Below are 27,667 nucleotides of genomic sequence, written 5' to 3' on the forward strand. Positions count from 1 at the left end.
GGAGCCCTGCTCAGCCCGTTCGCTCTGCCCTCTGCAGGATGACATGCACAGGGTCATTGACCGGCAGCTGATGGACACGCGCCTGAAGGAGCGGAGCCGGCCTGCTGCCGCCCTCTCGGGGGCCCGGGGCGCGGGGCGCGGGGACGAGCCCAGCACCGCCGAAGGCAAACGGCTCTTCTCGTTCTTCAGGAAAACTTAGGCTGGGAGGAGTCAGGCCAGCAAGGACGGGCGACTTTGGACTAGAGGTGACTGAAATGGGGTGCTTGCACGAGGGCTCCCCTGGGCCAGCTCGGCGGCCGCACTGCCCACCTACACCGGGGCCGAGTCGTCTGGGAGGGCCCACTCGGCCTCTGAAGGCTGCCCTCAGCAGAGGGATAGGCGGCAAGCCCTGTCCCCACTGCCAGGCCACACCCAGCCTGGGCTTCCCCTGGATCCGCTGTCGTTGAGCGGGGCTCAGGCTGTCTCCAGAGCGGGCCCTTGCTTGGGCTCTGCCACTCAGACCCAGTGGATCGCAGCCCACCCCGCCCACCCCTCAGTGGCTCCCGAATCCAACCCCAGGCACTGCTGCGCCCCGCCCCACCCCCAATTTTAGAATACGGGGAACAGAAGGAATGGAGGCTGTTCTCTGCATGCCTCAGGAGGCTGTCGTGGCCCCCAGCTGGCCTGAGCTGCGGGGGCCTGGTGCCTACAGGACACCGGGCCCATGGCTAAGCCTCCGTCTCTCCCCCCCAGCCTCTGGCCCAGGGAGTAAAGGGGGAAGCGGCTCCTCACCCACGTGCATGCACCTCTGCCCAGAGCACCTCTGCGGCAGGAGGCCCAGCCTGCAGGGCCCGACGGCCGGGGGCTCTTCTCTCGCACTCGGCCTGGATGGGCCTCAGCGGGGCTTGGCTGATGCCATCCCGAGCTCAGGAGGAAGGGCCCTGCCCTGCTGGCCACCACTGTTCTTCCTCCCTGGCCTCCAGGCCAGCCAGTGTTCTCATGGGCCCTCTGCAGGCTTTAGCCAATCCAGCCCTTTCCCCATCATGGGGCCAGAGCGAGGAGGGGGTCTCCTCCTCTTCCGGGGGCCCCCTGCTCCCCTCACACATACAAGGTGTTGGCTCAGCCAAGCGAGTCCAGGCCACAATGGCCCCAGAGGGGTCTGCAGTCAGCCACCTCCACCTCAAGGGCAGCACTGGCACCACAGGGCGTCTGCCTCCAGATACTGCCCGCCAGGCCTGCAGAAGGATGAATCCTACAGCCTGCTGCTTCTGCTCCTTCCTCAGCAGCCATCCCACCTTCTCTGCTGAGGCCCTCACTCAGAGGCACCCCGGGCTGAGTCAGCCCGCAAGCTGCTTTACAAAGGATCATCTCCCTCCCGCACACGGGAAAAGCACAGCAGGGACGAGCGGAAAGAATGTACCTATAGATATGTACATACCACAGTGCTGTAATTTTGTATGTAGCAATCATGTAAATACATGTATGGATTTTATAATATACATATTCTATATAAATCTATAAAGGCATATTTTTAGAAAAACAGCGCACCACTGCTTCTTTTGAAAATAGTCTAAGAATAAAATGAATTTCTACAGAGCCTCCCGCCTCCATCATTGGGTACCTGGAGGGCTTGTCTGGGCGGAACGCAGCTCACGTTTCAGAAGCGCCGCCAGCTGGCTGTGGTGGTAGAGGCACTAGTGAGTCCTTCACGCACATGGGAGCTCACCTCCCATGTTGGCGTGACCGGTGGGTGGATCCGGCCAGGAAGGGGCATCCTGTCCGTGACAGCCCTGTGGGGACCGCCTCCACGCCCGCCCGGGGCCCGGGCGCCCCGCCAGCGCTACAGCTGCCCGGCTATGGGCGGGCCCCGCCGGCACTGCTCCCCAAGCCTTGAGTGGGCCCTGCAGCTCGCCAGAAACCGAGCCAGAAAGAAATCACTGCTGCATCCTTCCAGGCACGTGGGGAATGAACACGGCACTTCCCGGGGCATTGTCCCACATGCGCTTCCCACCTGTGCGTCACACCAGAGGAGCTGCTCGACCTGGACCAGCCTTTTGTGGAGAAAGCAAACTTGGCTTCTGAAAGCATCCCTGGGCTTCAAAAGGCACCTGTGCTGGACTCTGACCAGAACAAACAAGAGCTGGATCCAGAGGGCGAGAAGAAACCGGGCCCACCCAGAGCACAGCTGGAGGAGAGGAAATAGATCCTGGAAGAAAACTTGGCAGCTTGAACCTTTATTTTTAGTATTTTTTTAAAAAGCATAATTAGAAACTTTCAATACAGAAATAATCCTAGCAAACCATTTAAAAGTTTTGTTCGACAGGAATTTCACATCAGGTCCACCAGGACGTCGGTCTAGCCCTGTGAATCCCCCACCCCCACCCCCCATTCATGCGTGCAACACTCAGTGGGACAGGCACACCGTCGTCACCAAAATCACCCCACCACCTGGGTCTGGACAGCCAGTTGCCAGAGCCACGGTGCCTTCTTGCCTGGGCTGGAAACATCCAGGACCCCTTGCCCTTATTGCTTGAATCTGCAAGCACTGCCACACTGATGTCACGTGAGTGCTGGCCCCCCCCCCCCCCCCCACAGGACTGTGGTCATTCAGGGTGGCCACGCTGCACAGCACGGCTCCCCCAGGCCCAGGGCTCCCCCACCTCTGCAGGCGGCTCCAGCGAGGGCCTGGCCATGCAAGCACAGGCTTTTGGCAGTCTGGGGAAGTGGAGGGACAGGTCAGAAGAAACCCCCCGTCTTTATTGATTAAAAACCCATCGACAGTGTTAACATGGAAAATCTGCAGTGTGATGTGATTGTCCAGTCAGGGCTTTGCCTGGAAAATCGCCTAGGAAAGGAAATCCAACAAAACACATCATGGGTGTTGAAATAAATTATTCCCAGGTTACGTGATCCTTTTAGGGGAAAGGTGAATGATGAAGTGTCCCACGAGGGACAGTAATCAAGTGCAGATGACCCTGGCTTTTTCCTCCAGGGGACCAGGATCAAAGCTGGCTGGCTCCCAGCCCCGGCTGCCATTCCTTCCCACCCGCTAAGAAATCCTCATGCCGCCTTTGTATTAAAACAGTTCTGTCACTGCTCCAAGGCTGCCTGCCGTCCACCTCCGAGGCGATGTCCCCACAGTCCAGCAGCCCCTGGCACCCACTCCTCAGATTCGAAGGTGCCTGGTGCCGCAACGGAGACCCAGGAAGTCGGTGGAAAGCCCTAGGCCGACAGACGGGGTGGGAGGTGCGGTCTCCTTTCCCACCAAGAACAGCCCGGGAGGCAAAGCTGCTCTGCCAGGAGCCAGCTTCAGCGCCAGGAAGCCATTCAGCTCTTCCAAAACCACCAGACCCGAAGCGCGGAGGCCACAATTTTTGCTGCTGTGCCAACCAAACCTCAGGAAGAGAAAGTGTGAGGAACTTAACCCATTTGATTTGCCTTCATTTTATCTGTAAAATAATGCTCCTCAGCACCTCTGCAAGCCCCATCCCTGCACAAACACACCCCTACCTTTCTGTTGGAACTGAAACAGGTTGGTAAAAATGAAAAGCCATGGCTCCCCTGGGTTTGTAATTCAGAGGCATCTAGAAGGCAGGACAAGAGACCTGGTGACCAAAAGGCAGGAGCAACTCTTTCTGCAAACCAAAAGGCTAGGCCTCTAATGGGAACCCCCAGGCCTACCTTGAGGCCGGGCTTTGCCCCAGCTGCCTGCCTGGATGGTTATGGGGGCGGGGTGGGGAGGGAAGGGAGCTGGCTTGGGAAGAGACTCGGCACAGGCCCCGGAAAGAGGGGAGACCCTACGTGCCCGGAGGCAGAAGCCAGTGGCCTGTAGGCGAGAACAAGTAACACGGAAGGCCCACTCCACCAGCCCAGGTTGGCAAAAGATGTGGCTAGATCTCGATCTTGTCTCCTCGGGAGGTGGCTGGCAGTAGATGGTATGGGGAGGGGAGGGGAGGGTCTATTGCAGCAGGCTGGCATTAAGGAGGCAAAAGCCAGAGCAGGACGAGGGTGATGCGGCTGGTTAAAGCAATATACATTATGTACAAACTGGTTAATCAGTCCGCTCAGCTGGCAGCGTCCTCTCCAGGCCCAGGTGCCTTGGCTGGTGGGGTGGGGGGTGGAGGGAGGGGCGGGGGGGGGGGTAGGGGCACCAGAAGGGAAGGGCAGGTCGTCCAACACCTTCTTGGCACTCAAGGGGGGGAGGGGAGGAAGTGCCAATGGCGCCTCCCAATACAAAAACGTGGAGAGAATTCTTTAAATAACGGCACGAAACTGAGACTGTCCCCGAGGAGCCCTGCGGGCCTCGGGCCGGGGAGCGGCTGCAGCGCAGTCTCTGCAGTGGGCTGGGTGGGCTATTAGCAGCAGCGTTTCTTTCGTTTACTGTTCTTCGTAAGCTTCACCACGTCGTTCTGTTGTTGCTGCTGCTGTTTCGCTAAGTTGTCCTTCTTTGCTCGGAGGACCAGTTCTGTGATGCAGTTGAACATCTGTGAGGACGAAAGAGACAGGGTGGGCCTCACAGCCGGCAAGGAGGCCCTGTCACTGTGCCGCCTCTGCTGGCCAGCACGGCCACCTCCTGGGCCCAGCTTCCTATTTCTACTCGTGAGGTTGTTGTATATGTACGTCCTCAAATGCTTCCTAGGGTTTGCTAAAGGTCAAAAAGGAACATCAAAGCCCCATGAGCTGTGTCTTGGGGAAGTCAATCTCGGGGATTTTCCAGTCTTTCTTTTAAAAAAAGAGAAAGAACCTCTCCAGCTAGAATCTTCGGACAAGACACCTGTTCTGGTGACAGGCCAGATGGACCCAGAGCCTGCCCACTCCATGCCGTGTCACTGTATATCCCGCCTAGAACCTTCCCCAGACCACCCCAAGATGTCCTTGTGGTGCCAGGACCCGGTGGAACCCCACCTGCCCGCCCGCAGTCCTCTCCTCCACACTGCCAGGAAAGGTACCAAGCACTTGTCATAATCTGCTTGTTACTCCTCACAACCTAGGGGTGGGGGAGAACGACTCTCACCCCACCCTGACCTACAGGAGGGACAGGTGGAACCTGGACAGGTTACATCACCGCCCAAGGTCACGCAGAAAGGACCCCATACTATGATCCCAAACCCGACTTTGACGCGCCCAGGCTCCCTGCCATTGTGCGGTCAGTGTCTGGGAAGCAGTGGGGATCCTGGCGTCCCTGGGTCTCCAGACACACACTGTGGGGCGGGACTCACCCGAAGCTACGAGCATGCCTGGCCTGCGCTTGTGGCTAAAGGTCCCACTTTTCTAACAGACTCCCAACCACTCTCCAGCAGGCCTAGCAGGAGCGAAGCTGCCTCTGGCCGGAGGCTCAGCTGCTCTGCGGGGGATGTGCATCCCTGGGAGCCTCTGGGGGGGCTTGCAGCAGGCGCCAACCTGAACTCTGAAGGCCACAGGAAAGCAATTGGGTGTCTGCCAAGAGGCCGAGGCCCTAAGGAAAGCCTTGAGAACAGGAAGAGGTACCAATGGTGGGGCCGGGGAGGGCAGCGAGGCAGACGACTGAGTGGGAACCATGCGTGGCTGGGGTGTGGGACTGGTCTTGGCCTCTTACAAGTTGGGGGATATTCCTCAATTTGGAACCTCAGCTTCCTATATAAAATGTGGAAGTAACTTACGTCTGAGGCCTGTTGAGATATGAGCTAACACCACCTGTAAAGGGCCTAGCATAACGCATGCAGCAGGCACACAGTAGGATACCAACAAACGGCAGTTACTATGATGTTTTCTGTCAGCCACCTGGGACTCTGGGCAGGCTAGAAGCAGAGAGACGAGGGCTGTGGCGGGACAGAGTTGGGCCCCACTCCCTCCCCCGTTGCCGCCCCGGCCCAGGCCTTACCTCTTCCACATTGACGTTCTCCTTAGCGCTGGTCTCAAACAACTGGATCCCCATCTGCCCCGCGAATTTGTAGGCATCTTCTGTTTCCACCACCTTCCGCTCAGGGTCGTCGTTCTTATTCCCCACTTCAAGGCAAAGCAAAGTCAGCCCGGCCCTGCAGGGCTCCCTGCCGCCCTCCATGCCTCCATCCCCACCCCAGGGGGTCCAGCCTCACCTAATATCCGGCACACGTCATCACAGTTTTGGTTGATTTCATGAAGCCACCGCTTGACGTTGACAAAGGACTCAGCACTGGTGACATCATAAACCACGATGACCCCGTGGGTCCCCCGATAATACCTGTAGGGTCAGGATCTGTGTCAGAGCTTCAGCCTAGACCAGAACAGTCTCTTCACTAAGACCCGCCCGCCCACACCTGGACAGTGGCCAGGGAAATGGTGACGGACAAATGCTTTCCTGTAAGACCCCCAGCATCTGCCTTCCATCTGACCTCAGCTGACATCCTGGAACCGTGCCCCAACCGGGACACTCCGCAACACCGGTCCTCCCGCTTGTCCTCAAGGCACCAGTGAGTAGGGAGTGGCCCCGAGGTGGCCAATCAAGTTGTTTGAGTCTGCCACCAGCCTGAAACTTCTTTGAAGTTCTTGTTTTATGTTTAAAATGCAAGTAATCTTTGTGTTTGAGGTCGTATCCTCACTGCCATCCTTGTTTTAACATTCAAAGATTTTCTCTCCTCAAACCTTAGTAAGGTGCCATTCCAAGAAGACACAATTTGTGAAGCCAACATCTCATTCGCTCCTCTGGGGGCAGGTGGACCCCTCCCTTCCGCCACTTTGGGCTCATCCCTGCCGGTGGCAGAGAGAGCATGGAAACAAGGCATCTGGGCACAGCTGGGAAGAGGGTGTCCCGGACATGCCACCATCCAAATGTGCAGACCCCACGGCCTGAGGTCAGCCAGGTCTGAAAGGCAGGCGGACATAAACATTCCCCTCCAGACAGAGCGACCCCATTCATTTACACGGGTCGGATGGACGGAGGACGTTGACCCCATGCGACTCCAGGCCTTATCTGGGCTGAGCACTTGGCCAGGCTGCGGGAGAACAGCTCCTCCCGCGCCACAGCCTTAGGAGGGAGCTGGCCACAGTGCGGGTGCAGCCACGTTCTCTCTACCCGCTCGCCGGCACTCTGACCACCTCTTCACTTTCTAGGCCCTGTCACAGGACAGAGGCTACCCTGGCTCCATCTCTGAAAGGCCGCGGGACCCCGGGAAGGTTACTGCATGCACCTCAGTGTGCCTGTTTCCTCAACTATGAAATGGACGTATCAGTACTCCCTCTTGAGATGGTGTGAGGAATAAAGAAGATAGTTTGTGTTTTCACAAGGGCTGGTCGACAGTCAATGGCCAGGGGATGGTGCCTCTTTACCATCATTACTATTCCTTCGGTGACAAGCTGGGACCCCTCAAACAGATGGAAGAAAACCACGGGAACAGCACACAAGGCAGCAGTGAAGGCAGCTTTCCCGAGCCTCGAGCAGAGGCAGGCCGTGTCGTGCTCTGGGGTCCAGCCCAGCTCGTGTCCCCTGCCCCGTCTCTCCACCCCTGCCCTGGGAGCCCAGCCAGGCGGACAGGCAAGCCGTGCAGGTGCCACGCCCTCAGACCAGCTCTCAGCAGCCACTGCTGGGAGCATCACCCGACTGGGCAGGAGTGCACACCGGGACCAGGGCGACAGACGACTGTCCCCCGCCAGCAGAGGTAGTGCGAGCAGGGGAACACGTTTCCGAGCGCTCCGTGCTGGACTACTGAAGATGCCAAAAAATGCTGAAAGGGGCTTTATCGGAGAGCGAGAGCTAGTCTGAGGATGAGCTCTGACAAGGCGGGCACCAGTGTTTCTGGGCCTCCTGTCATCACTGCCACTGATAAAAAAAAAAAAAAAAAAAAAAAAAAAGCACCCCCGCCCCCGCCACCCCCATTCAGCTCTGTGGCCGGCACAGCACCCAGCACTCTGCATCCACTGCTCTATTCATCTTCGCAGCAACCTGGTAGGACAAACAGGAGGGTCGCCATTTTACCAATGAAGACGTGCAGCTGAGTGGAGTGACCTACTGAAGTCACAGTGTCTGGGTCTGACTCCCAGTCCAAGGCCACAGGTACCAGAGGGGCTTCCCTTCCTGGTCACCTCACCGTCCGACACCTCGCTACTCACTCCTCCCCAACCTGCGCCCCAGTCGCGCCTCACAGGTTGGCAGACCCTCACTGCCAAGACAGAAGAAACGATGACAACAGGGCTCCTCGCCAGGCGGACAGGATGCAGTTTTAGTTTCTCTTTTCACGCCCTGACTCCGAGAAGGTCACGGCCCCAGTTCCTGAGAACAACTCCTGAACTCTTCCAAGACTCCTCCCTTCTTCACCTGCCACCCTCATCCTCATCAGGTCTTTCTGTGGCCCCTCGGCATGGCCTGCGGCACAGAGGAGGGGACCACATGATGGAGCTTCCCCAGCTTCCCCAGACGGGCAAGGCGGCCAGCAGGGGCTGAGCCGGTGCCCACCGGCCACCACCATGCAGCGCCGCCCCCTTCTCGAGCACCCCGAAACACACACACACACACACTGCCCCCGGGCAGCTGGGCAGCTCCAGCTTCCCCAACAGCTCACCCGCTTCCCACCGCGCCCTGGAGGGAGCTGACCTCACGGAGGTCGGGGGCTCCTCTGCACCCCAGCCCACTGCCCTGCCCGAAGCCCTTCTCATGGCCACGGGCCCAGGATTATCAGCCACCCTCAGTTTCCTGAGTGGAGACACCAGATCATCTGCCTCAGCCCCAGTCCCTTGGGGTGGGAGCCGGCAGAGAACAGGGCCGCAGACTGAACGAGAAGGCGAGAGCTTTGGCATCAAATGGACCTCAATTTAACTCCTGACTAACCAACCAAACTAAATTACTTTACCCTCTCTGGGCCTCAGCTTTCTTGTCCATAAAATGGACATAACCACAGGACCCTTTATTCGAGATTAAGTGAAATGAACTAGGTAAAATCCCAGCTCAGAGTAAAGACATGTGGGGTCAGTGCGCAGGCCTCCTGACCCACAAAAGAAGTCTCGTGCAGGTCTGGACGGACGCTTGGGCTGCCCGTGACATCCATTCTACCCCAAGGAGCCTTGACCCTGGCTGCCCTCCTTAAGGTCTTGCTGGCAGTTGCTACAACACATGGGGACTCAGGCAGCTCACTAGCAAGTAGTCAGAGAGCTGTACTGGGCAACCCCAGAACCGGGGACCCGTGGGGTCTGGGGAGTCACAGGCCATGGGCACAAAGGTGCTCAACCACGGCTGGCCCAGGGACAGAAGCCCCTCCAGCTCAGGGTCTGCTCAGGCTCCAGCACCTCGAACCAGGGCCACCCACCCACTGGCATAGCCCCCTCTCCCTGCCTAGCCAGCACCCCTGAGAGTCCCCCAACACTCCCTCCCCACTGGAACCTCTGGGGGGAGCAAAGGAGAGGCCTACCAAAGAAGTGATACCACACGCCGGACACGCGCTCCTACTCTGCACAAACCACAGCATGGAGCTCAGGCTCTGTGCTCACTGAGGGCAGGACCCTCTCAGAAGTTCCCTCATCCGTAAAATGGGGAAGATAATGGCACCGACTACAGAAAGCTCAACGGGATCATCCATGTGAAGCCCAAGCACAGAGGACGTGGCACACAGGGATGCAGCATTAAAGCAAATTCTAAGGCGAGACCCTCTGGAAAACTGAAGCACAGAGAGTTTAGGCAACTTGCCCAAGGTCACACAGTAGAACAGAAATATAAATTCTGAACTGTCTTCAAAGCCCTGCTCCTTCCTGGAACCTTTTCTACTAACGGCCCGAGAACCAAGACCCCCTTTATAGGACCCCTGCTGTCTGGCGCTCCAGCTGGGTTCCCCTCGTGTTCACAGCTAAGGACTACAGCAGCAGCAAAGACAGGCAATCCACTAGGGGAGCCAGGTTCCCAGTAATGGCTTTGGGGAGGCAGAGGAGAGGCCTCACAACGGCCTCCTCTGTACCAGTGCCCTTCCAGACTTCTCAATGGAGAGAAGCCTCCTCTAAGAAGTCAAACAGGTGACAGGAGCCTGCACAGCGACCCAGCCTGTCACAGCTGGCACCTAACAAGAGTAACTCACTAAGCATCTGACCACCTAGGAAGCCAGCATCACTGTTATCCCATTTTCCATACAAAGGAACTGAAAGCCAGAGGGTAAGCTGACCAGCTGGTCTCTCCTGCCAGCTCCAGAGCCAGGGCCCAAAGCCACAGGCAGCAGCCGTACCTCATTCCCCACCCACCCCCCCCCCACCCCGCAACCAAACGCCAGCAACTGCAGCCAGTCCAGAACCCCCTCTGGGCAGCTCAAGGGCCCATCTCAGGGACATCTCTATGATTTGGGACACCTGACACTGCATATGAGTGTAGGTGGCCAAGAGTCGGAAGGGGACTGGGCCGGCCTGACTCACGTGGAGGTGATGGTGCGGAAGCGTTCCTGCCCGGCCGTGTCCCAGATCTGCAGCTTCACTTTCTCCCCATTGATCTCCACAGTCCGAATCTTGAAATCCACTCCGATTGTGGTGATGTAGCTGCCTGCACACACATGCACATTAGCAAGGCCCACAGGGTGCCCATCAGACATGTCTTCACCTGCACGGGTGACTCTGGCCTCCGCAATCCCTCCCTACTCACTCTTTGTGCCCAGCACTTTTGCGGCCCCAGGGACACAGCCCTGAACAAGAAGAAATTCAAGGTCTGGGGGTGCCTGGGTGGCTCAGTCAATTAAGCATCCAACTAGATTTCAGCTCAGGTCATGATCTTACGGTTGGTGAGATCAAGCCCTGTGTCGGGCTCTGGGCAGACAGCACAGAGTCAGCTTGGGATTCTCTCTCTGCCCCTTCCCTGCTTGCCCTCTCTCTCAAAATAAATTAATAAACTTAAAAAACAACAACAAAAAAACACCAAGGTCCACATCCAGATGGAGCCCTCAGTGGAGGTGAGGGCAAGAGACAGGATACAATAAAACAAAGTGATAAGGAAGGCAATTTCAACAGTGATGAGCACCACAAAGGAAGTACAACCGGGAGGAGATGGGAGGAGACAGGCTCCTTTCGTTAGAGGGGCTGGCGCGGACATGTTAGCAGTGGCCTGAGAGTGGAGGGGCACCCAGGACACACTCCGGGTTTTTTTTTCTGTGCCGCTCCAAATGCTGTAAATGACCCACAACATTGACTTCCTAACACACAAGTCATGACCTGTGTTTTGGAAAACACTGCTCTAGGCAAAGGAGATAATCACAAAAATAGCAACAGCAAGGGGGGAGAGGGTGTCACATGAGGTCAAGCACGTGGTGGGAAGCAGGTAGGGGGACGCGAGGCCAGATCTCAGGGCTTTTGTGCCATTTTCGCAAGCTTGGACTTTCTCTTGTGTGTGGCAGGGAGGCACTGAAGGGTTTGAATCAGAGCATGAACCACATTGTAAATAGTTCTCTTTGGGCATCTGTGTGAAAGACTGAGTTGAAGAAAAAAATCTAGCCAACGTCACATTCCCATCCAGGATGATGAAGAGCACACATTCACACTCCGCTTGGGGCTTCCTGTGTAACGCGGTGCTGCAGACAAGACGCACACACACACACACCTGACAATATGGGGTGTGTGTGACAAGTGTATAGGAGGGGTCAAAGTGCAGGGTGGGGTAGAAATCAAGGAAGGCTTTGGAGTGGTAGTCACACTTAGGCCTGGCTTGAAACAACAGGTACAATTTCCAAGGTTGAGAGAAGCTGCGGGGGGAGTTACGGGGGGGGAGGGGGGGGGAAGGGGGCGGGCAGTGATCCCAGCACCTAGTGGGCAGAGAGCCCAGGGATGCTGCTTGACATCCTTATGCACAGGACAGCACCTCCCACAAGGAACCACAGGGCCCCGAGATCAATGGTGCCAATGTGGGGAAACGCTGGTAGAAACTGCCCACATGAGAAGGCTGCTGAGGCTTTCAAACACGGGAAAGACCCTGCCAGAGCCACGACGGACTGAGCCATCGGGTATGGGGTGGGCAGAAGCTGCTGTAACACTTTAGACAGAACAACGGTCTCAGCTAGGACACTGGTGGTGGAAATAGGAGAGAGACTGCATAGGAGACGAGAGCTGAAAGGGCCTGGGGGGTGGAGCACGAGGCACACAGGAGCAAGAGAGGTGCTCCCAGACATGAGCAAGGGCCCAGCAGTTACTGCTCTGGAACAGAAAATACAGCGACAACCAACCACTGCTACTTCTTGAGTGTTAGTTAGTCCAGGCACCAGGACTCGTGACGTCTCGCAATAACCCTCTGTGGGAGGAACGATGAGCAGTCCCATTTTACAGATGAGCAGAGACTCGGTCACACAGGAAGACGGCCCAAGCCATCATCACAGCACCAGGGCTGCTGTCTGGAGAAACCCACCTCTCCACCAGGAGGGAAGTGTCAGCCATGTAATCACTTCCTAATTGTAGCTCGCCACCCAGCCACAGCGTATGGATTCTCAACAACAGAGTCACGTTCAGTCCTTGATCAGAGAGACCAAGCTGAAGCCTCTGCAATGAACCTGACGTATTCAACAAACAAAAACATGTCCAACCTCACCAGTGATCAGGAAAATACAAAAATTTAAATGACAACAGTTTTTGCCTCTTGGCAAAAAGTCAGAATTGACAAGGGGCACTTTTGACCCCTTCAGGGGTACCGTCACTTAGCACTCCTTTGAAAGACAAGTTGGCAGTTTTCAATGCATATACCCCCTGACCTAGTCACTCCACTTCTATACAAGGATAAACACACAGTGCATCCCAGCCAAGGCATCACTTAAAATAGAAGCAGCCAGAAAGCACGCACACATCGAGAGCGCTGCTGATGAATGATGAACCAGAGGTCTGCTAGAGATGGGGAAGGATGGTCCTGGATATGCTGAAGGGAAGGCCGGTTGCTGACCCACCACATGTGGAGTTAAAAAAAAGAAAAAAGTCAAAAGACACACACCATGCTGGACAGAGGCTACCAGGGTACCAGAGCAGGGGCACGGGAAGGGATAGCTTTCATTCTTCACCTCACTATTTGAAATTTTACACAGGCACGTGCTAACTCATAGTATTTAACTTTTCTTTCTTTCTTAAATGTTGGGGCACAGAAAGTCTCTGGGTAGAAAAGGGATAGGCCTACAAAAGGATTTTTTGGACAAAACAGACCGGAAAAGGAATCTCAAACCCAATATACCCAGCAGCACCCCAGGGGCACACTCACCTGAGAAAGTGTTGTCTGCAAAACGTAACAGTAAACTGCTCTTGCCCACACCTGCAAGAGAGAACGCAGGAGATGAGAGGGGGCACGGGTCCCTCCCTCTAACCCAGTCAGTCCTTCAGGGAGATGGCACCCAAGTGCTAGGGGCGCCTGCTTGGGTGGCTCTGTCAGTTAAGTGTCCAACTCCGTGATCTCGGCTCAGGTCATGATCTCAGTTCGTGGGATCAAGCCCCAGGTCAGGCTCTGCGCTGACAGCGTGGAGCTTCCTTGGGATTCTCTCCCTCCCTCTCTGCCCCTCCTCCACTTGAGCCTGTGCGGGTTCTCTCAAATAAACAAACTTAAAAAAAAAAAAAAAAAAAAAGGAGCAGTTCAACAGACCCATCTCCCACCACAATCCTGCTTTTATCTCCCAAACCGGCCACACACCAAGAACATCTCTCCCACCCAATCTCTGACCTTTTCCTCTGTGCTGGTGTGAGATAAGCTGTCCCAAATCCCCTGGGGAGAGATGAGAAAGGGGCTCATGCCCAGGCCCTGTGCTGATGAAACCCAGAGGAAGACACCAGAGAACAAAAATAAAGCAGGGGGAAGGTTAGCCAAATGACACTAGCCCCAAAGTATGTCTAAAACACGGTCCCTAGAAAAGCGTACAGTGTGTGGGGCTTCAGTCTGTGGACAGCATGAGCCAAGGAATTGTGGTGCTAGAAGGGACCTTTGAGATCATCAGGGCCATTTTGCAGGTGAGAAAACGGAGACCTAGACAACACAAACCAACTGCCAGCCATCTTCCCCCTGAGGTCACTGCCAGCTGGATGGATGGGGCAGGAGTATCTGCCTTACAGCTGTCAGCCCAACAGCCCACGTGTGCTCAGACCATTTCACTTATTGTGGCATCCCCCGGCATCCTTGTTCCGAGAACAAGCAGAATGCCATAAGCATGGCTTCCCTTTACTTCAGCACACAGCAGCTTTAGCCTGGGCATCCGCTTTGTCTCCCCGTGTCCCATCCCCTACCCCTGCCACCCCTAAGGCCAACGGGGTGAACCGACCACAGAAGGAAAGAATCCATACACACAGAGTTCCATGTCCAGTGGGCACTTTGATGCTCCTGTAATTCCCACTTTGATGCTCCTGTAATTCTTCAGGTAAGGTACCTGAGGCTCTAGGCAGCTAAGCAGCTGGCCTTCAGGGCCTCTGCAGGGAAGGGGGGGGGGGGGGGGGGGCTGAGCTGTGAATCCAGGAGGATCACCTCCAGGGCTCTACGGCTCCTTCCAATACATACTGCAAGGGGAGTCTTCCTGAGTCTCTTTCAGGAAGTGGAAATAAAAAGATCCCAAAGGGGTTCGTGCATCTCACTCTTAGATTTGTAGCAGCAGCACTCCCAATGCCAGACATGAGGAGATCTTAAACTAGGGTCTCAGGAGCCCCCAAACTAAGTGCAAATTTGTGGGGAGGAGCCCACAGCATTCATCAGAGGCTGCCTCCGCCCCCATCCCCTGCTGTTTCTCCAAAGCTAACCAACCCCAGACACCCTCTCTGGTATCTCTTCTGGGGACTTCTTCAATGAAGAAGTGAGTTGTCGAGGGATACCCAGAAGAACTTGTTTCATGGAGCAAACCTGGGCCTTGCCTTCCCAAAGACAGGCCGGGGGTGCGGCTCTGAGCAGGCGGGTGCTACACCCACCGTACCTGCTGCCCTGTGCCTGCAGCGCTCTCGCTCAGAGCCACTTCCTCATTGCTGCCTCTGCGAGGCTTCCTGCCGAACCCAAGGAGAGCCCGAGTCCTGGGCTGGGTCCCTCACGGCGCTCTGCCCAGCGCCAACACCCCATCAGCCCTGCCGGCTCCCTGGCTTCCTCCTGGAGCCCTCTGGTCCGCTTACTCAGCTAAAATCTGTGTCTGGGCCACTAGCCGTGAGTTCCTCTAGGAAGGAGATCTTGCCTCCCTCACCCTGGACATTTACAGAGCTGGAAGCTGGGCCCAGCACTTAGTAGACACCAACAAAGCACTGTTTAATGAATTTAGGACTAAACAAATGGCAATCGCACTGACAGCTATGCCATCTAATGCTCTGACTGCAGCATTCACAGATGCCGAAGCAATGTTTTTCAAACTTTGGGCGGGGGGCGGGGGGGGGGGGGGCAGCAGAATCCTTTTTCAAACTTGAATTTTATGTGACTCCCGGATACCTACAACAGGGAAAGAGGAGGTTCTCTCTGTAAGAAGCAATGGAGCAGCAACATACCCTCCAGCTTGGCCTCTGTGAGTCCCCTTCACTCACCCCTATGCTCTGCAGAGCTGCTGAAAACCACCAGGCTGCAGAAAGACCACTACAGTCACCACAGTAACTGCTGCTTTGGGCCTGACACCAACCTCCGGCATTGCTCTTCCCTTTGAAAGGAAGAGAAATCCACGCTGAGAAATGACATCTCCTAAATACCCCCAGAAGAAGCCTCATTGGGAAAACACACTACTTCCATTCATCCCACAGCACTGGCTTGAGAGAGGTAGTGACCAGTCTACCTTCACAGCTGAAGTCAAGGGCTTCCCAAGGGCCATACCCAGCATGAAACCCAACCAGCCCAGCCCCGTCACCTTCTACACTGCAAAGAGCACAGGCCCCCGCACTCAATGCCTCCTGGAAGCCAGGAGACAGATTTATTTGACAAACACCATAGAGGCCCCTCTCAGTCATCACTGCTCTCCCCTGCTCTCTGCCTCTTGGCCTCCGCAGATGCTCTGGTCCTCAAGAAGCCCCCATAAAAGTCCCGCCTTCAGCCCCACTCTGTCTCAGCTTTAGTTCTGGACTGTTGGAAACCCTTACACCTTCGAGTAACGCATTCACAACTTTAATCCTGGCTCAGCCACCGACTCACTGTACAACCTCAGACAAGTCACTTCCTCTCTCTGAGCCTCAGCTCAGAGCGCCTCTATGAAGTAAAAGGCTTTAACCAGTTCTCTGACAGCCACTCCAGTGTCCAGAGTCTAAGAATAAGGATGGCTGCCCCCCCAACGATCATGTGAAATGCTGTTACATATCAGACGTGACGTCAGAAGAGCCTAAGAGAAAGCGTAGACCCTTAGCCATAAAGAGCTGCAAACTATGAGGAAATGTATTCCAGAAGTGTGTACGATGTAGCAGAGTGAGAAGAATTCTAGATTTATAAGGAAAGAAACGAACATTCATCGAGGGCCCTCATTTGCCAGGCCTGACACCAGCTGCTCACGTACAGCACCAACGTGCGTCGACCCCAGCTTTGCCTGTGACGGGCAGTGCGACTTCAGGCAAGTCAGCTCCTCTGAGCCTTAGTTTCCTTATGTGACAGATCACACAGGCAGCGGGTGAGAACCAGATGAGCGTCTGTGACATCATTTGATAAACCTTCAGGAAGCCTCCACATAAGGAGCCAGTCCAGGGCAGTGCCCGACGTCCAGTTCCTCGCTCAGGTGCCAAGCTCAGTCCGAACTTCCATGGCTACCATCTCCCAGGCTCATAAGCGTCCGGCTTTGACTCCCGTACACGACGTAGTTCTACAAGCTCAGACTGAACTAGGAGCCAGCATGTAACTTAGGGAGTCTTCTCCCACACCTGACTTCTGAGTGAAAAATCAATACCCCAGCCAAAACGGACTGTGAGAAAGGGGGCCAGAACCATCCCCCGGCTTTTACAGAGAAAAGCCAACAAGCCGCATCTTCTTGCTGAGCTTATGCTTTTCATTTTTGGATGTCAACACACAAGCCCTAGATGTCTTGCAGACGGATAGGGACCCCTGACCACGGTAGGCTTACTTTAATTCCAAAAGGGAGAGAAAATCACCCTAGTATCAGTCCCTGGGAACCAAGGCCGGGGCTGAAATCAAATCCTGCTAAGGCTTAGCCTTGGGACCCTGAGGAATGCCAGAGGCTATCTCCAAGAGTGAGTCTACGCAGCTTGTCTGGTTTTCTTTTATTCAAACCACAGTGAATCCATCCTCCACCCATCTAACTCCTTCCTTGACCACAGCTACTCTGTGTCTCCCTTCTTGGCTCCTAACTTTTCCCCCTTACCTCTCCCTTCCACCAGTCACCACAGAAACCTCAACCGTCTTTCACCGGATCCAAACCACCAACCACATCCCAATCTAGCTTCACAGTGAGACCAAAACTCCCTCACTTCCACGGCCCGGTGTCACCCAACACTCCTCCCAGGGTCTTACAACTCCTTTGATTGGTCCCCTCTTTCCTGAAAAATCCATGGGCTCCACCACCAACCTGGCATCTGCCTATAACTCCCTTGCCCACACTCAACTCAGGTCTGGTCTATAAACTTGGCCTGTTTCCAAGCCTCCTTCCCCATCATAAAATCCCAGCACCTCAGCTTTGTTCCCATAAACCTCCCAAGGCCTGCCTCCCTGACCTCTTGGTCACCCCATAAACCTGCTTACCTGCCACACTCCAAACACCTCTAAAACCCTCCACCCTTTCCCAGAAACCAACCTATCTTTTACAAGGATACTTAACATTCATTCATTCATTCATTCATTCAACAAATGTGTATCAGGCGCCTACTGGGTGCAAAGCACTGCACCAGGCCCTGGAGAAGGGGCAGTGCACCGAGCTAGGAGCTCTCCAAGAGTGTATATATGGTCAAAGCCTTTTTGTAATATTGGCTGACCCACCTCCAATATCCATCTAGTAGACAAGTATGTAAAAGCAAACACGTACTGAGCACTCACTACCTACCAGGCACTGTTCCCAACACTATGTGTGCATTATCTCACTGAATACTCCAGTCAGCCCTGTGAGGCAGATCCTACTATTACTCCATTTTACAGATAGGGAAACAGAACCACACAGACAAAATAATTCAACAGGAATGTGCCAGGCCCAGTGCGAGGTAATCCCAAAAGGTAAGTCCTGGGGATATCCCCATTTTTCAGAGGAAGAAACTGAGGCTTACAAAGGGCACTAACAATCACATCAATAGCTACCATCTACCTAGAGCTGACTTTACACCGGGTTGGGCGCTAAGCTCTTTGCCAGCTTTATCTCATCAAATACTCATACCACCCCAGCGAGGCAAGTCCCCACTTCACGGATGAGGGAACTGAGGCTCTCAAAGGCGAAACAACTTGCCCAAGGTCACAGAGTGAGGAAGCTGGGAGTCCCAGAACTCGAACCCGGGTCTCTCCAAGTCCAGACATCGCGCGACTTGACCAAGGTCACACGTGAGACAGGGGAAGGCGCGGCAAGGGGATCCGGCGCCCCAGCCCCGACCCCAGCGCGCCCCGCGCGCCCCGCGCGCCCGGCCCCTCCGGTCCGCAGCCCGGTGCCCCAACCTCACCTCCAGGCCGCCCGTAGCCCCTCGGCGCGCCCCTGGGGCCAGCGGCCGCCGGGCAGCCCCGCCCCGCGCGGGCCGGCACCTCCCCGCCCGCCTGCCCGCCCGCCCCGAGGCCCCCGTGGGCCGCGCCCGGCAGGGCCCACGCCACCTCCGGCCGCCGCGGCCCTCACCGCTGTCGCCGATGATGAGCAGCTTGAAGAGGTGGTCGTAGTCCCGGGCCATGGCGGGCGGGGGAGGAGCGCGCGGGCGGGCGGGGTCGGTGCTGGCCTCGCGATCCGCAGCTCCCTCCGGGCTGCTTCAGCAGCGGCGGATCCACTTCCCGAACAAACAGCCGGAACTGACAGAAACACCTCCCTCCGCTCCCCCTCCTCCTCCTCCTCCTCCTCCTCCTCCTCCTCTTCAGCAGCCGCCGCCGCTGCCGCCGCCTCCCTTCTTCCCGCCCCGCCCCGCCAGTGCGCAGGCGCAGCTCCTGGCACCGCCTTTGCGCAGCCGCAGCCGCGGCCAGCCGCGCCCTCTCCGCGCTCCCGCACCGCGCAGGCGCCTTAGTGAGGTCCCGCGGGCGCGGGCTTGCCTTCCTTACGTCTTGTCGGCTAATGTCGCTGCAGCCGCCCGCGGCCCCGGGTGCTTGGAAAGCGGAGGTGCCGTGGAGCCGTGAAGGACGCCGAGAGCGCCGGAGAAGCCCGGCCGTGGCCCGGGACGGACTGACTCCTTCATCTTCAAGAGCCGCAGGCGCTGCGGAGACGGAAAGACCGGCACGCAGTGACCTTGGGGGCGGGGCTTACGCCGAGCTCCCGGTTTCTCGGGACCCAGGACCCGGACACTCCGCCCCCTTCCGCACGGACGCCGCCGTTGAGGTGCTGGTCTCTGGCCTGCGGACTGAATTCCCAGGCACCCGGTGGCTGCCCGGTTTTGCAGGACACGAGTCGCCCGCGGAGCGGAGCGTGAGAGGAGTGTGGCCTTTGAATCCCATCCTAGCCCCGTGATCCCTTGGAGCCTGCGTTGCTTCCTTGGTAAAATGGGGAGGGCAGTTCCAGAATCAGAGCCCCGTCCAACTTGACGCTGAGCCGTTGTGAGCTGCATCCGGAGCCCCAAGCGGCAGCTCCCTCGGCTTCGATTTCACACCGCCTACAGAGTCATATCTCAAAATCGTGTGGTTAGGAAGACCTGGGCTGCCAGGAATTAAGCGGGATTGGGTTTATCATCAGCTCCAGTTTTTTCCAGTTTTAGAGTAAGTTCCCACCTGCCCTAAAAGGGAGATGCTCCTACTACCATCCTGCTTAGAGAATTGCAGAGATCCCTAAGCTCCTTATAGCTCTCTGTCCCCTTCCGTCAAGTATCTGTTGAATATTCCCACTTGTTTTATCACTTACATGTTGACTTTATAAAAAGTAATGCTCATGGTTAAAAAACAAAATGTACAGAAGCTTACCCAAAAATACAAGTTAGTTTTTCCTTCAGACTCATTCCTCACAGTTAACTCTTGTTAATAAGTTCCTTGGACACCTTAAAGTGCTTAAGAACTATTTGTTGAACTAATAAATGTCTTTCAATGAATTTTCTGTGCCTGTGCAAACACATACATGTATGTACGTTGCCTTTTTAACAATATGCTTGGACGTTCTGTCATTTAATAACCGCGTGGTATGGTACGCTGTCATAGGGTTGTACTTTAACCACTCTGCTATTGATAGGCATTCATGTTGTTTGTAATGTTTTATGTAAACAAGGTTGCAGGGAAGATCCTTGAACAGCTCATGGAGCGTCATACTCGTTTTGAGGGTTCTTTCCCGGAGCTAAGAATCGAGTGTGGTGATGTCAGAAAAACATGGGCTTGGAATCTGAAGGTACTACCTGGGAGAGGAATTACTTCATATGACCATTTAAAAGGGGTCCTTGGGGGCACGTGGGTGGCTCAGTCAGTTGAGCCTCAGTCTCTTGATTTCAGCTCACGTCATGATCTTGGTTCATGGGTTCAAGCCCTGCTGTCAGCACAGAGCCTGCTTGAGATTCTCCCTCTCAAACTTTAAAAAATTATTTTTAAAAAGTGATCTTTCTTGGTCTAGGAGAGGTTAGTGGGATCCCCTTTGATTCAGCAGTTCTAAGAAGTACAAGGGAAGACGAAAGTGTCTGTGTAGCTACCAGGCAAGCACACTCAACCCTGACCAGCCACTGAGGCAGGAGGCCACTCCAGCTCATCTTCTCAACCTGCTCTGGAGTCAGAGGGACTTTGGTTCAAGTGCCACACCCAACATGGGGCTTGAACTCACAACCCTGAGATCAAGAGTCGCATGTTCTGCCAATTGAGCCAGCCAGGTGCCCCCAAATGCTAACTTTGAAATCCTGGCTCTGTCCCTTAAAAGCTTTCAGATTTGGGATAAGTCACATCACATCTCGGAGCCCGTTTCCTCACAGAATAGTTGTGAGGATTAGAGAGGTTTGTAGATTACCTGGTACATACAGGCATTCGATAAACAGCAACTGATACCGTTAGCCACGGTCATTTTGCACTGGCTCATTCATACTTTCAGCTGTTTCCTATTGTAGATACCTGTTGCACACATTTCCAAGGCAGCCTCTTGATACCAGGCTACAGGATACTTTTACTCAAAAGTAGAGCAGAGTTGGCCATTGTGAAGACCAGATTCCTGACTTGCCTGCACGTGTCTTCTGGAAAGGAACAGGCATTAATTCATTTAATCAGTAACTAATGAATGCTTACTACTTACTATATGCTACAGGTTATAGAATAGAGCCTTTTTTCTCCAGGAGCTGTCTTATCAGAGGTAAGACATACTCATAAGGAATTAAAAATACAAGACAATGCAATAGATAAAACAGCTGTCAAATAAGCAGTCTAGACTTCAGAGGAACAGAGCTATCACTTTTAGCTAGAATGATGGAGAAGAGATTTCATTATAAAGGTTTCATGATGGAATTGGAACTTACAAGCCTTGAATGATAGGTGTATTTAGACAGCCGCTGTCACCGCCTGTGAGAATCATCAATTTTGGCTTTGAGAGAGAATTCCCTAGAGGCCAGGATATGTGCCTGGTGTCCCCAAAATGAAACAGCATTATTTCCTCTACAAATAACGTTTTACATTTATTTAAACTACAATTCAGCAGGGGCACCTCGGTGGCTCAGTCAGTTAAACATCCGACATGGTTTTGGCTCAGGTCATGAGGTGGAGCCCCGTTTCGCACTCTGTGCTGGCAGTGCAGAGCCTGCTTGGGATTCTCTCTCCATCTCTGTCTGCCCCTCCTGCTGCTCTCTCTCTCTCCCTCAAAACAAAACGAAACGACACAAAATGCTCCACTACATACAATCCAGCTTTGTTCTGGTAGGGAGCTAGGTAGGTAGGTAGGTAGGTAGAGTTAGGTAGAAAGGGACAGAGAGAAAAAGAAACTATATATGAACATGGATATAAACTGTGGGGACCTGAGGTAGCATCAGTGTGCACCGATGAGAAACTTGGTTCCGCTGTTCTGAATAGCCAGTTTACAGATGAGTTTTTGCAAGGCCACCTGTTTTGCACAGTAGTCTGGTGCAAGCATGCACGGTGGATTTCTGCTGCTGAGATTTCAGGGAGGTTACTGCTGAAGCCCAGGTGTGCAGCAACAGCAGGAAGGGACAGATGCAAAGGACAATATGCAAACATCAACCAGACAAAGCAGCATTGCAACCAAAAAAAAAAAAAAAAAAAAAAAAATCTCACAGAACTTACCTGGCAACTGGAGTCAGGTGCTAATTCAGAAAACACCTGCGTGCCTACTAGGTGCCAGGCACTGTGCTGGCACCGAGGACACAACATGAGCCAAACAAGGCCCATCCTCATGGAGCTTACGATACAATAGGGCAAGACAAGTTGTTCCCCCCCTTCAGTACATGTCTGAGAGCTTCCCTGTACCAGGCACCGACATAGGGGAAGCGACAGCAATAAACTTTAAAACCCCTGCTTTCATGGAGGTGACATTTTGGTAGGGAATACAAATATGTATCTGGAGACAAAGGAAGAGTGGGGACAGCAGCAGACAGAGGCTCACGGGAACAGAGTGACACCATGGAGTGGGCAGGTGTGCTCCTTGGTCAAGAGGTTGGGCAGTGAATGAAAAGACGGTGGTGGTGGTGGCAGTGCTGGTGGCGGTGGGAACAGCAGCGTTGAGTGAAGTTTTTCAGGGTCACAGAAGCAGAGGATAGGCAGACAGTGAGGCGTGAGGATTGAGTAGTAAGGGGTAAACGTGGGCTAAAGGCACTACAGGAGAGGCAGGAAGTGTGTCACCAATGGGAAGGCTGGGAGGATAAGGAAGAGGGGACGTGGAGCCAGAGGCCTTGTGGCAGCCAGCGGTGACCCCGGGGAGCAGCGCGAGACATGAAGGTCTGTGGGGCAGAGGTCTGGAGGGACCTGGCTGGTCAGCAACGGAATCTAAAGTTGCTGACACAGGTAGTGAGGGAGGCAGACATGTTCCATGGTGTAAATAGGTAGAAGCAGGTGGCAAGTGAGAATTCAGAGCAGGCAGGTGAACTGAACGCCAGGGGCTTTAAAGAAGCCAAGACGGGACACTTCCAACACACTGGTCCCAGGGGGAAGGAATAAAGAGAATTTTGATGGAACTGGAAATCAGCCTCGATTTCTTGCCTACATGCTCGATACCATACTGTGAGACTTCGCAGTGGCCAAGACCAAGTGAACGTTAATTAAGTTCCTTGGTTGCAGGGGCCATCCCGGTGTTCTCCGGGACCTAGCATATGGCAGGCACTGGTGTCTGTGGCATTAAAGTGAAGCCACACAGAGATCTGGCAAATTGGAAGGAACATCAGAAACAATGTAGCTAGGGACGCCTGGGTGGCTCAGTTGGTTAGGCATCCGACTTCGGCCTAGGTCATGATCTCACAGTTTGTGAGTTTGAGCCCTGCGTCGGGCTCTGTGCTGACAGCTCAGAGCCTGGGGCCTGCTTTGGATTCTGTGTCTCCTCCTCTCCCCCCGCCCCCCACCGCCCCGCACTTGTGCTCTGTCTCTATCAAGAATAAATAAATGCAAAAATATATTTTAAAAAAAACCAAAAGAAACAATGTAGCTGAACTCTCTTGTGTTTGCTTTCTGTGGGGTGTGGACCAATTTTTGGGGTCTGTCACCAGCACTACAGGGTCAACCCCCAACACACCCAACCAAACACCAGTAGGATTTCTCTCCCCTCATCGTTTATATTAGTGGTTTTCTTTCTTTTTTATTTAACGTTTATTTTTGAGAGAGAGAGAGAGAGAGAACATGAGCAGGGAAGGGGCAGAGAGGTGGAGACAGAGGACGCAGAACATCATGACCTAATCCGAAACCAGGAGTTGGTTACTTAACCAACTGAGCCATCCTAATGCCCCCTAGATCAGTGTTGGGTTTTTTTTTTTTTTTTTTTTTAATTTTTAACGTTTATTTGTTTTTGACAGAGAGACAGAGCATGAGCAGGGGAGGGGCAAAGAGAGAGGGAGACACAGAATCCGAAGCAGGCTCCAGGCTGTGAGCTGTGAGCACAGAGCCCGAAGCGGGGCTCGAATTCACAGGCCGTAAGATCATGACCTGAGCTGAAGTCAGACGCTCAACCGACTGAGCCACCCAGGCGCCCAATCGGTGGTTTTTGAAGTGTGGCCTGGGGACCCCCGGGGCTCCCTGAGACCCCTTCAAAGAATCTGCAGTGAAAACATTTTCTCTTAATACCAAGATCTTACTTGCTTTTTCCACTCTCGTTCTTACCCAGTGGAGGTTTCCAGAGAGCCTACGTGACATGTGACATCACAATAGCTTGAATGCAGGAGCAGACATGAAAATCCAGACATTAAAGAGATGTGAAGAATGTAAAACAAAGCTTCTCTCCTCACTAAAATGGCTTTTGTTTTGGAAAACTTAGTTATATTTGTTATGGTTACTTATGGTAACACGTAACGGGTTTATTATTTTTAAACGAGTACAACTTACAAAGTTGACCAGTTTGGATGTGTATGGTGGTAAATATCAATAAGAGATACATACGCAAGAGCTCTTTGGGGTGTATACTTTCAAAGTGTAAAGAGTTCCTGGGGCCAAGATATTTGAGAAATGCTGGATCAGATACTGCTACACCCCGGCTTCCCACCCCCTTTACGGGAGTCCAAATGGTAAGAAGGCTCGAATCCTGCTTACGACCAGCTTATGCCATCTCAACCAGAGAAACTGGGTCTCAGAAGAGCATCAGAAGGTGACTGGTGTATTGCATGTGGACACACACAGGAGTGTCACACAGAAATCCCACAGAGGGAGTAATCCTTGGACCAGTTTTTCCAGTTTCCTGAGCTTCATTAACACCAAGACTATCCTTCCACCAGACAGGCTGCAGGGAACCCTCCTAATACAATGAGGGGCAGCTGGGAAACACCCAATGAAATAACTGGGCTCCATCTCTTATGAAGAGTAAAACCCAGTCACTCCACAGAATTACATGCCAACAACTTGCCTAGTTTCTTTTGCTGATGGCCCTGGGGCCTGGTGACCCAACTATCAAGAAACATAGGTTTTTCCCAGTTCTGCAGCCAACTGGCCATATGTACCTCCACTTTCCTCCTCATAAAACAAGGACCAGTCCCTTCTGGCCTCCCACGCACCGCTCTAACGACGACAGTAGAGGGCTATCTTGCCCCGGCACCCTGGAGACCCCGTCCCCGTACAGACACGCTCCTCACTCGGCATCTTACTCATCCAAACACAGCGGTCATCGCTTCTCAAAAAGAATCTGATTTTTAAGTTCATAAGCTCTTTAAAACTTCGGGCTCACAAAGTTAACACAGCATCTGCCGATTCCAGCCCCAGCAGGGACTCCTGAACAAGAGCTCAGGACTTGTGACACGCCACTGGGGTAAGAGTGCCTATGGCTCAGTCCTTTCCCATTGACATCCCCCATTTCTCTCTCACCCACCAAGCAAGTACCTCCCGTGTGCCTGGCCTCATGGAGCATGCTATCTCGCTCACTGCAGACAAGCCTGTGACTGTCCTTGTCACTGTACAGATGAGGACATGTGGGTTCAGGTAAAGCAACGTGCTCTGGGCCACCCAACTTAACATTAAGTGAAGGGTCAAACCTGCCTTGATGAGTTCACACAGCTCCACAAGAGAACACCATACAGCACGAAAGCACTGCCTGCATTTCCTTGAAAACATTTTAGAACCTAGATGTTTTTTGAGGCTCTTCCTGTTTCTCCCTATTGTTCTCATTCAGAAAGGCTTGAAGCAATTTACCACATGTCCACACACAACCATACTTAGAGAAACATTCCTAACCACCAATCTTGTTTCAGAATCTGTGCTCGGCAAAACGGGGTCTTCAAATCCCTGCAAACAGAAGAATCAATCCTGCAGGTCCCTTGCCCCTCTCCCGAGCTGGCATCACAGCAGTGAGCCAGAACTTACCTGTACATTTGGTGCCTAGGTCTGTAAAGCATGTCATTCTCTCCCCACATTTTAAACTAATCTCGATGCCCATGATTCCAGAGGTGCCTGGAATCAGGTGAAGGGGTGAGAGGTTCGGTTTAGTTTTCCCTGGGTTAGCTCAGGGCATGTCTTTCAGACACGTGAAGAGAAATATCAGAGTCTCCTCCTTCGAGATCACTGAAAGTCTTAGAAAATAGCTGTCTTTCCTAAAGCAAGTGTCCTGTGAATGGGGTGAGGTACTGACCAGCCGGCAGGGCATCCAGGTAGAGTCCTGGGCCAATCACCCAGAGCCACTCAGCCACTGTTGGCCGTGTGGGCCAAGACGTGAAGGGGCTGAAGGCCCTGCTACAAAGAAGAGAAAATGCTTGTACCTAACTAACCATCACAGAAGAGAGAAGCCAAGAATATCCGCTCTGGGGACAAACTGCCATTTATTAGCCATATGATCCCAGGGGAATGACTTCTTTCCCTAAATTCCTTCCTCTGGAAAACAGTAACCACAAGAGAACCTACTTCATGGGTTGAGGAGATTAAATGAAAAAATGCCAAATGTCATCAGTTATAATCACTATTATAACATTGAGAACAAGAGATTCTTAGAGATTCTATACCAAATACCTCATTTTATAGATGAGAAAACTGGCCCAGAGAAGTCCGACGGCTTGCCCAAGGTGAAATGGCTCTACCAACCACCAGGTCAAATAGTTTTGCTTCGCTGCTGCCAACCTCCACTTCCTTCGGGATGTGCAGGGCTGCTGTTTCTAGGATTGCTAAGCCTCCCTCCGGGTCGAGAGGGTCCTCTGTGCCTGCTCCACTGTCCTGTCTGTGACAGCCCTTCGAGGCTCATTTCCCAGGAACCCACGCCCTCCCTGCAGACTCAGGGAATGCAATTCAACATGCTCCGGGAGCCTTTGAGTCATCTCTGTCTGTGAATCAACCTCCATCCATCCATCCTGAACAGAGAGATCTCATCCTCCTCCAGTTTCTGGAACAGAACCTGGTGTTTTTCCTTTGGATTTTGCTTACTGAGTGTCTTCCACCTCTAAGTACATCAGATTTCCCTCCCAGTTTCATACTGGGGGCTGAACGCCTGAGATGGACATAAGCATCTATTCTGAGATCCTGGAGGAAACACTGAAGACTATCCCTCAGGGGCTTACCAGAGCTTTTCCAGCCACACCCCCCTCACACAGAAACTTCATCTGCCTCGCCAGAGCTAACTGGCAGAGGTGACCACATGTGCACACAGCTTGCTGGACATACGCCCCAGGGAACTGAGAGGACACTGCTGACCATCTGAATCCCAGAAGCAGGGAACAGTTCCCATGGCTACCAAAAGCTGCACCCATTGGCTGCTTTGGCTATCGGGACTGACTCAGCTGACCTCTCAAGGTCCCCTGCCGCCCTGGGAGTCTACAATTACATTGAGCCAGCTGAGACCATGCCTGCTACAAGAAAATAGGAAGTCCTATGACATATAAGGCTCAGGCATAGAAAGCAAGGATTTCATCAGAAGTATCTCAGAGGTCACCTTGTCTTATTTATCAGAAGTGCTGAGTCACAGGGCTACTTTCTACCTTTGCTGCATTAATAAGCCAAGCCTTGCTTTTTTTGATAGAACACTTTAGACTTTTTACAAAATGAGCTCGCTACCACATTTAATCTTCCTTTCTTTTACAGCTCTGACCAGTAATGTCGGTAGAGGTTTATTCCATACTGTGACCAGGGACACAGCCCAGAAAAACTTGCGTCACTGGGCCCAGAAGGGCGTGCTCCGTCAGA

At 53.7% G+C, this 27,667-nt stretch overlaps 2 protein-coding genes across 4 annotated transcripts in view; one reads left to right on the forward strand and one right to left on the reverse strand.

Annotated features, from left to right (window-relative positions):
- BICDL1 (BICD family like cargo adaptor 1) overlaps positions 1 to 1,576 on the forward strand; it is a 104,207-nt gene extending 102,631 nt beyond the window's left edge. For both annotated transcript variants that reach the window (XM_042961376.1, XM_042961378.1), the window contains one exon: positions 38 to 1,576. In XM_042961376.1, the coding sequence (XP_042817310.1) occupies positions 38 to 199 (162 nt within the window). In that variant the 3' untranslated portion in view covers positions 200 to 1,576. The remainder of the gene's footprint in view (positions 1 to 37) is intronic.
- Positions 1,577 to 4,103: 2,527 nt separating this feature from the next.
- RAB35 (RAB35, member RAS oncogene family) lies at positions 4,104 to 18,803 on the reverse strand. Of its 2 annotated transcripts, XM_042961379.1 has the most exons (6): positions 18,606 to 18,795; positions 13,124 to 13,174; positions 10,321 to 10,444; positions 6,054 to 6,178; positions 5,840 to 5,964; positions 4,104 to 4,463 (listed from the first exon to the last, which is right to left on the reverse strand). In XM_042961379.1, exons 1-6 carry the CDS (start codon positions 18,655 to 18,657, stop codon positions 4,335 to 4,337), a joined length of 606 nt encoding a protein of 201 aa, XP_042817313.1. In that variant the 5' UTR covers positions 18,658 to 18,795; the 3' UTR covers positions 4,104 to 4,334. The 2 variants fall into 2 exon arrangements, with proteins under 2 accessions (XP_042817313.1, XP_042817314.1); XM_042961380.1 differs by lacking the exon at positions 5,840 to 5,964 and having other exon boundaries at positions 4,357 to 4,463; positions 18,606 to 18,803.
- Between the last annotated feature and the right edge of the window lie 8,864 nt (positions 18,804 to 27,667).

This window comes from Panthera tigris, chromosome D3 (assembly GCF_018350195.1).
Source record: "Panthera tigris isolate Pti1 chromosome D3, P.tigris_Pti1_mat1.1, whole genome shotgun sequence".
Classification (NCBI taxonomy): domain Eukaryota; kingdom Metazoa; phylum Chordata; class Mammalia; order Carnivora; family Felidae; genus Panthera; species Panthera tigris.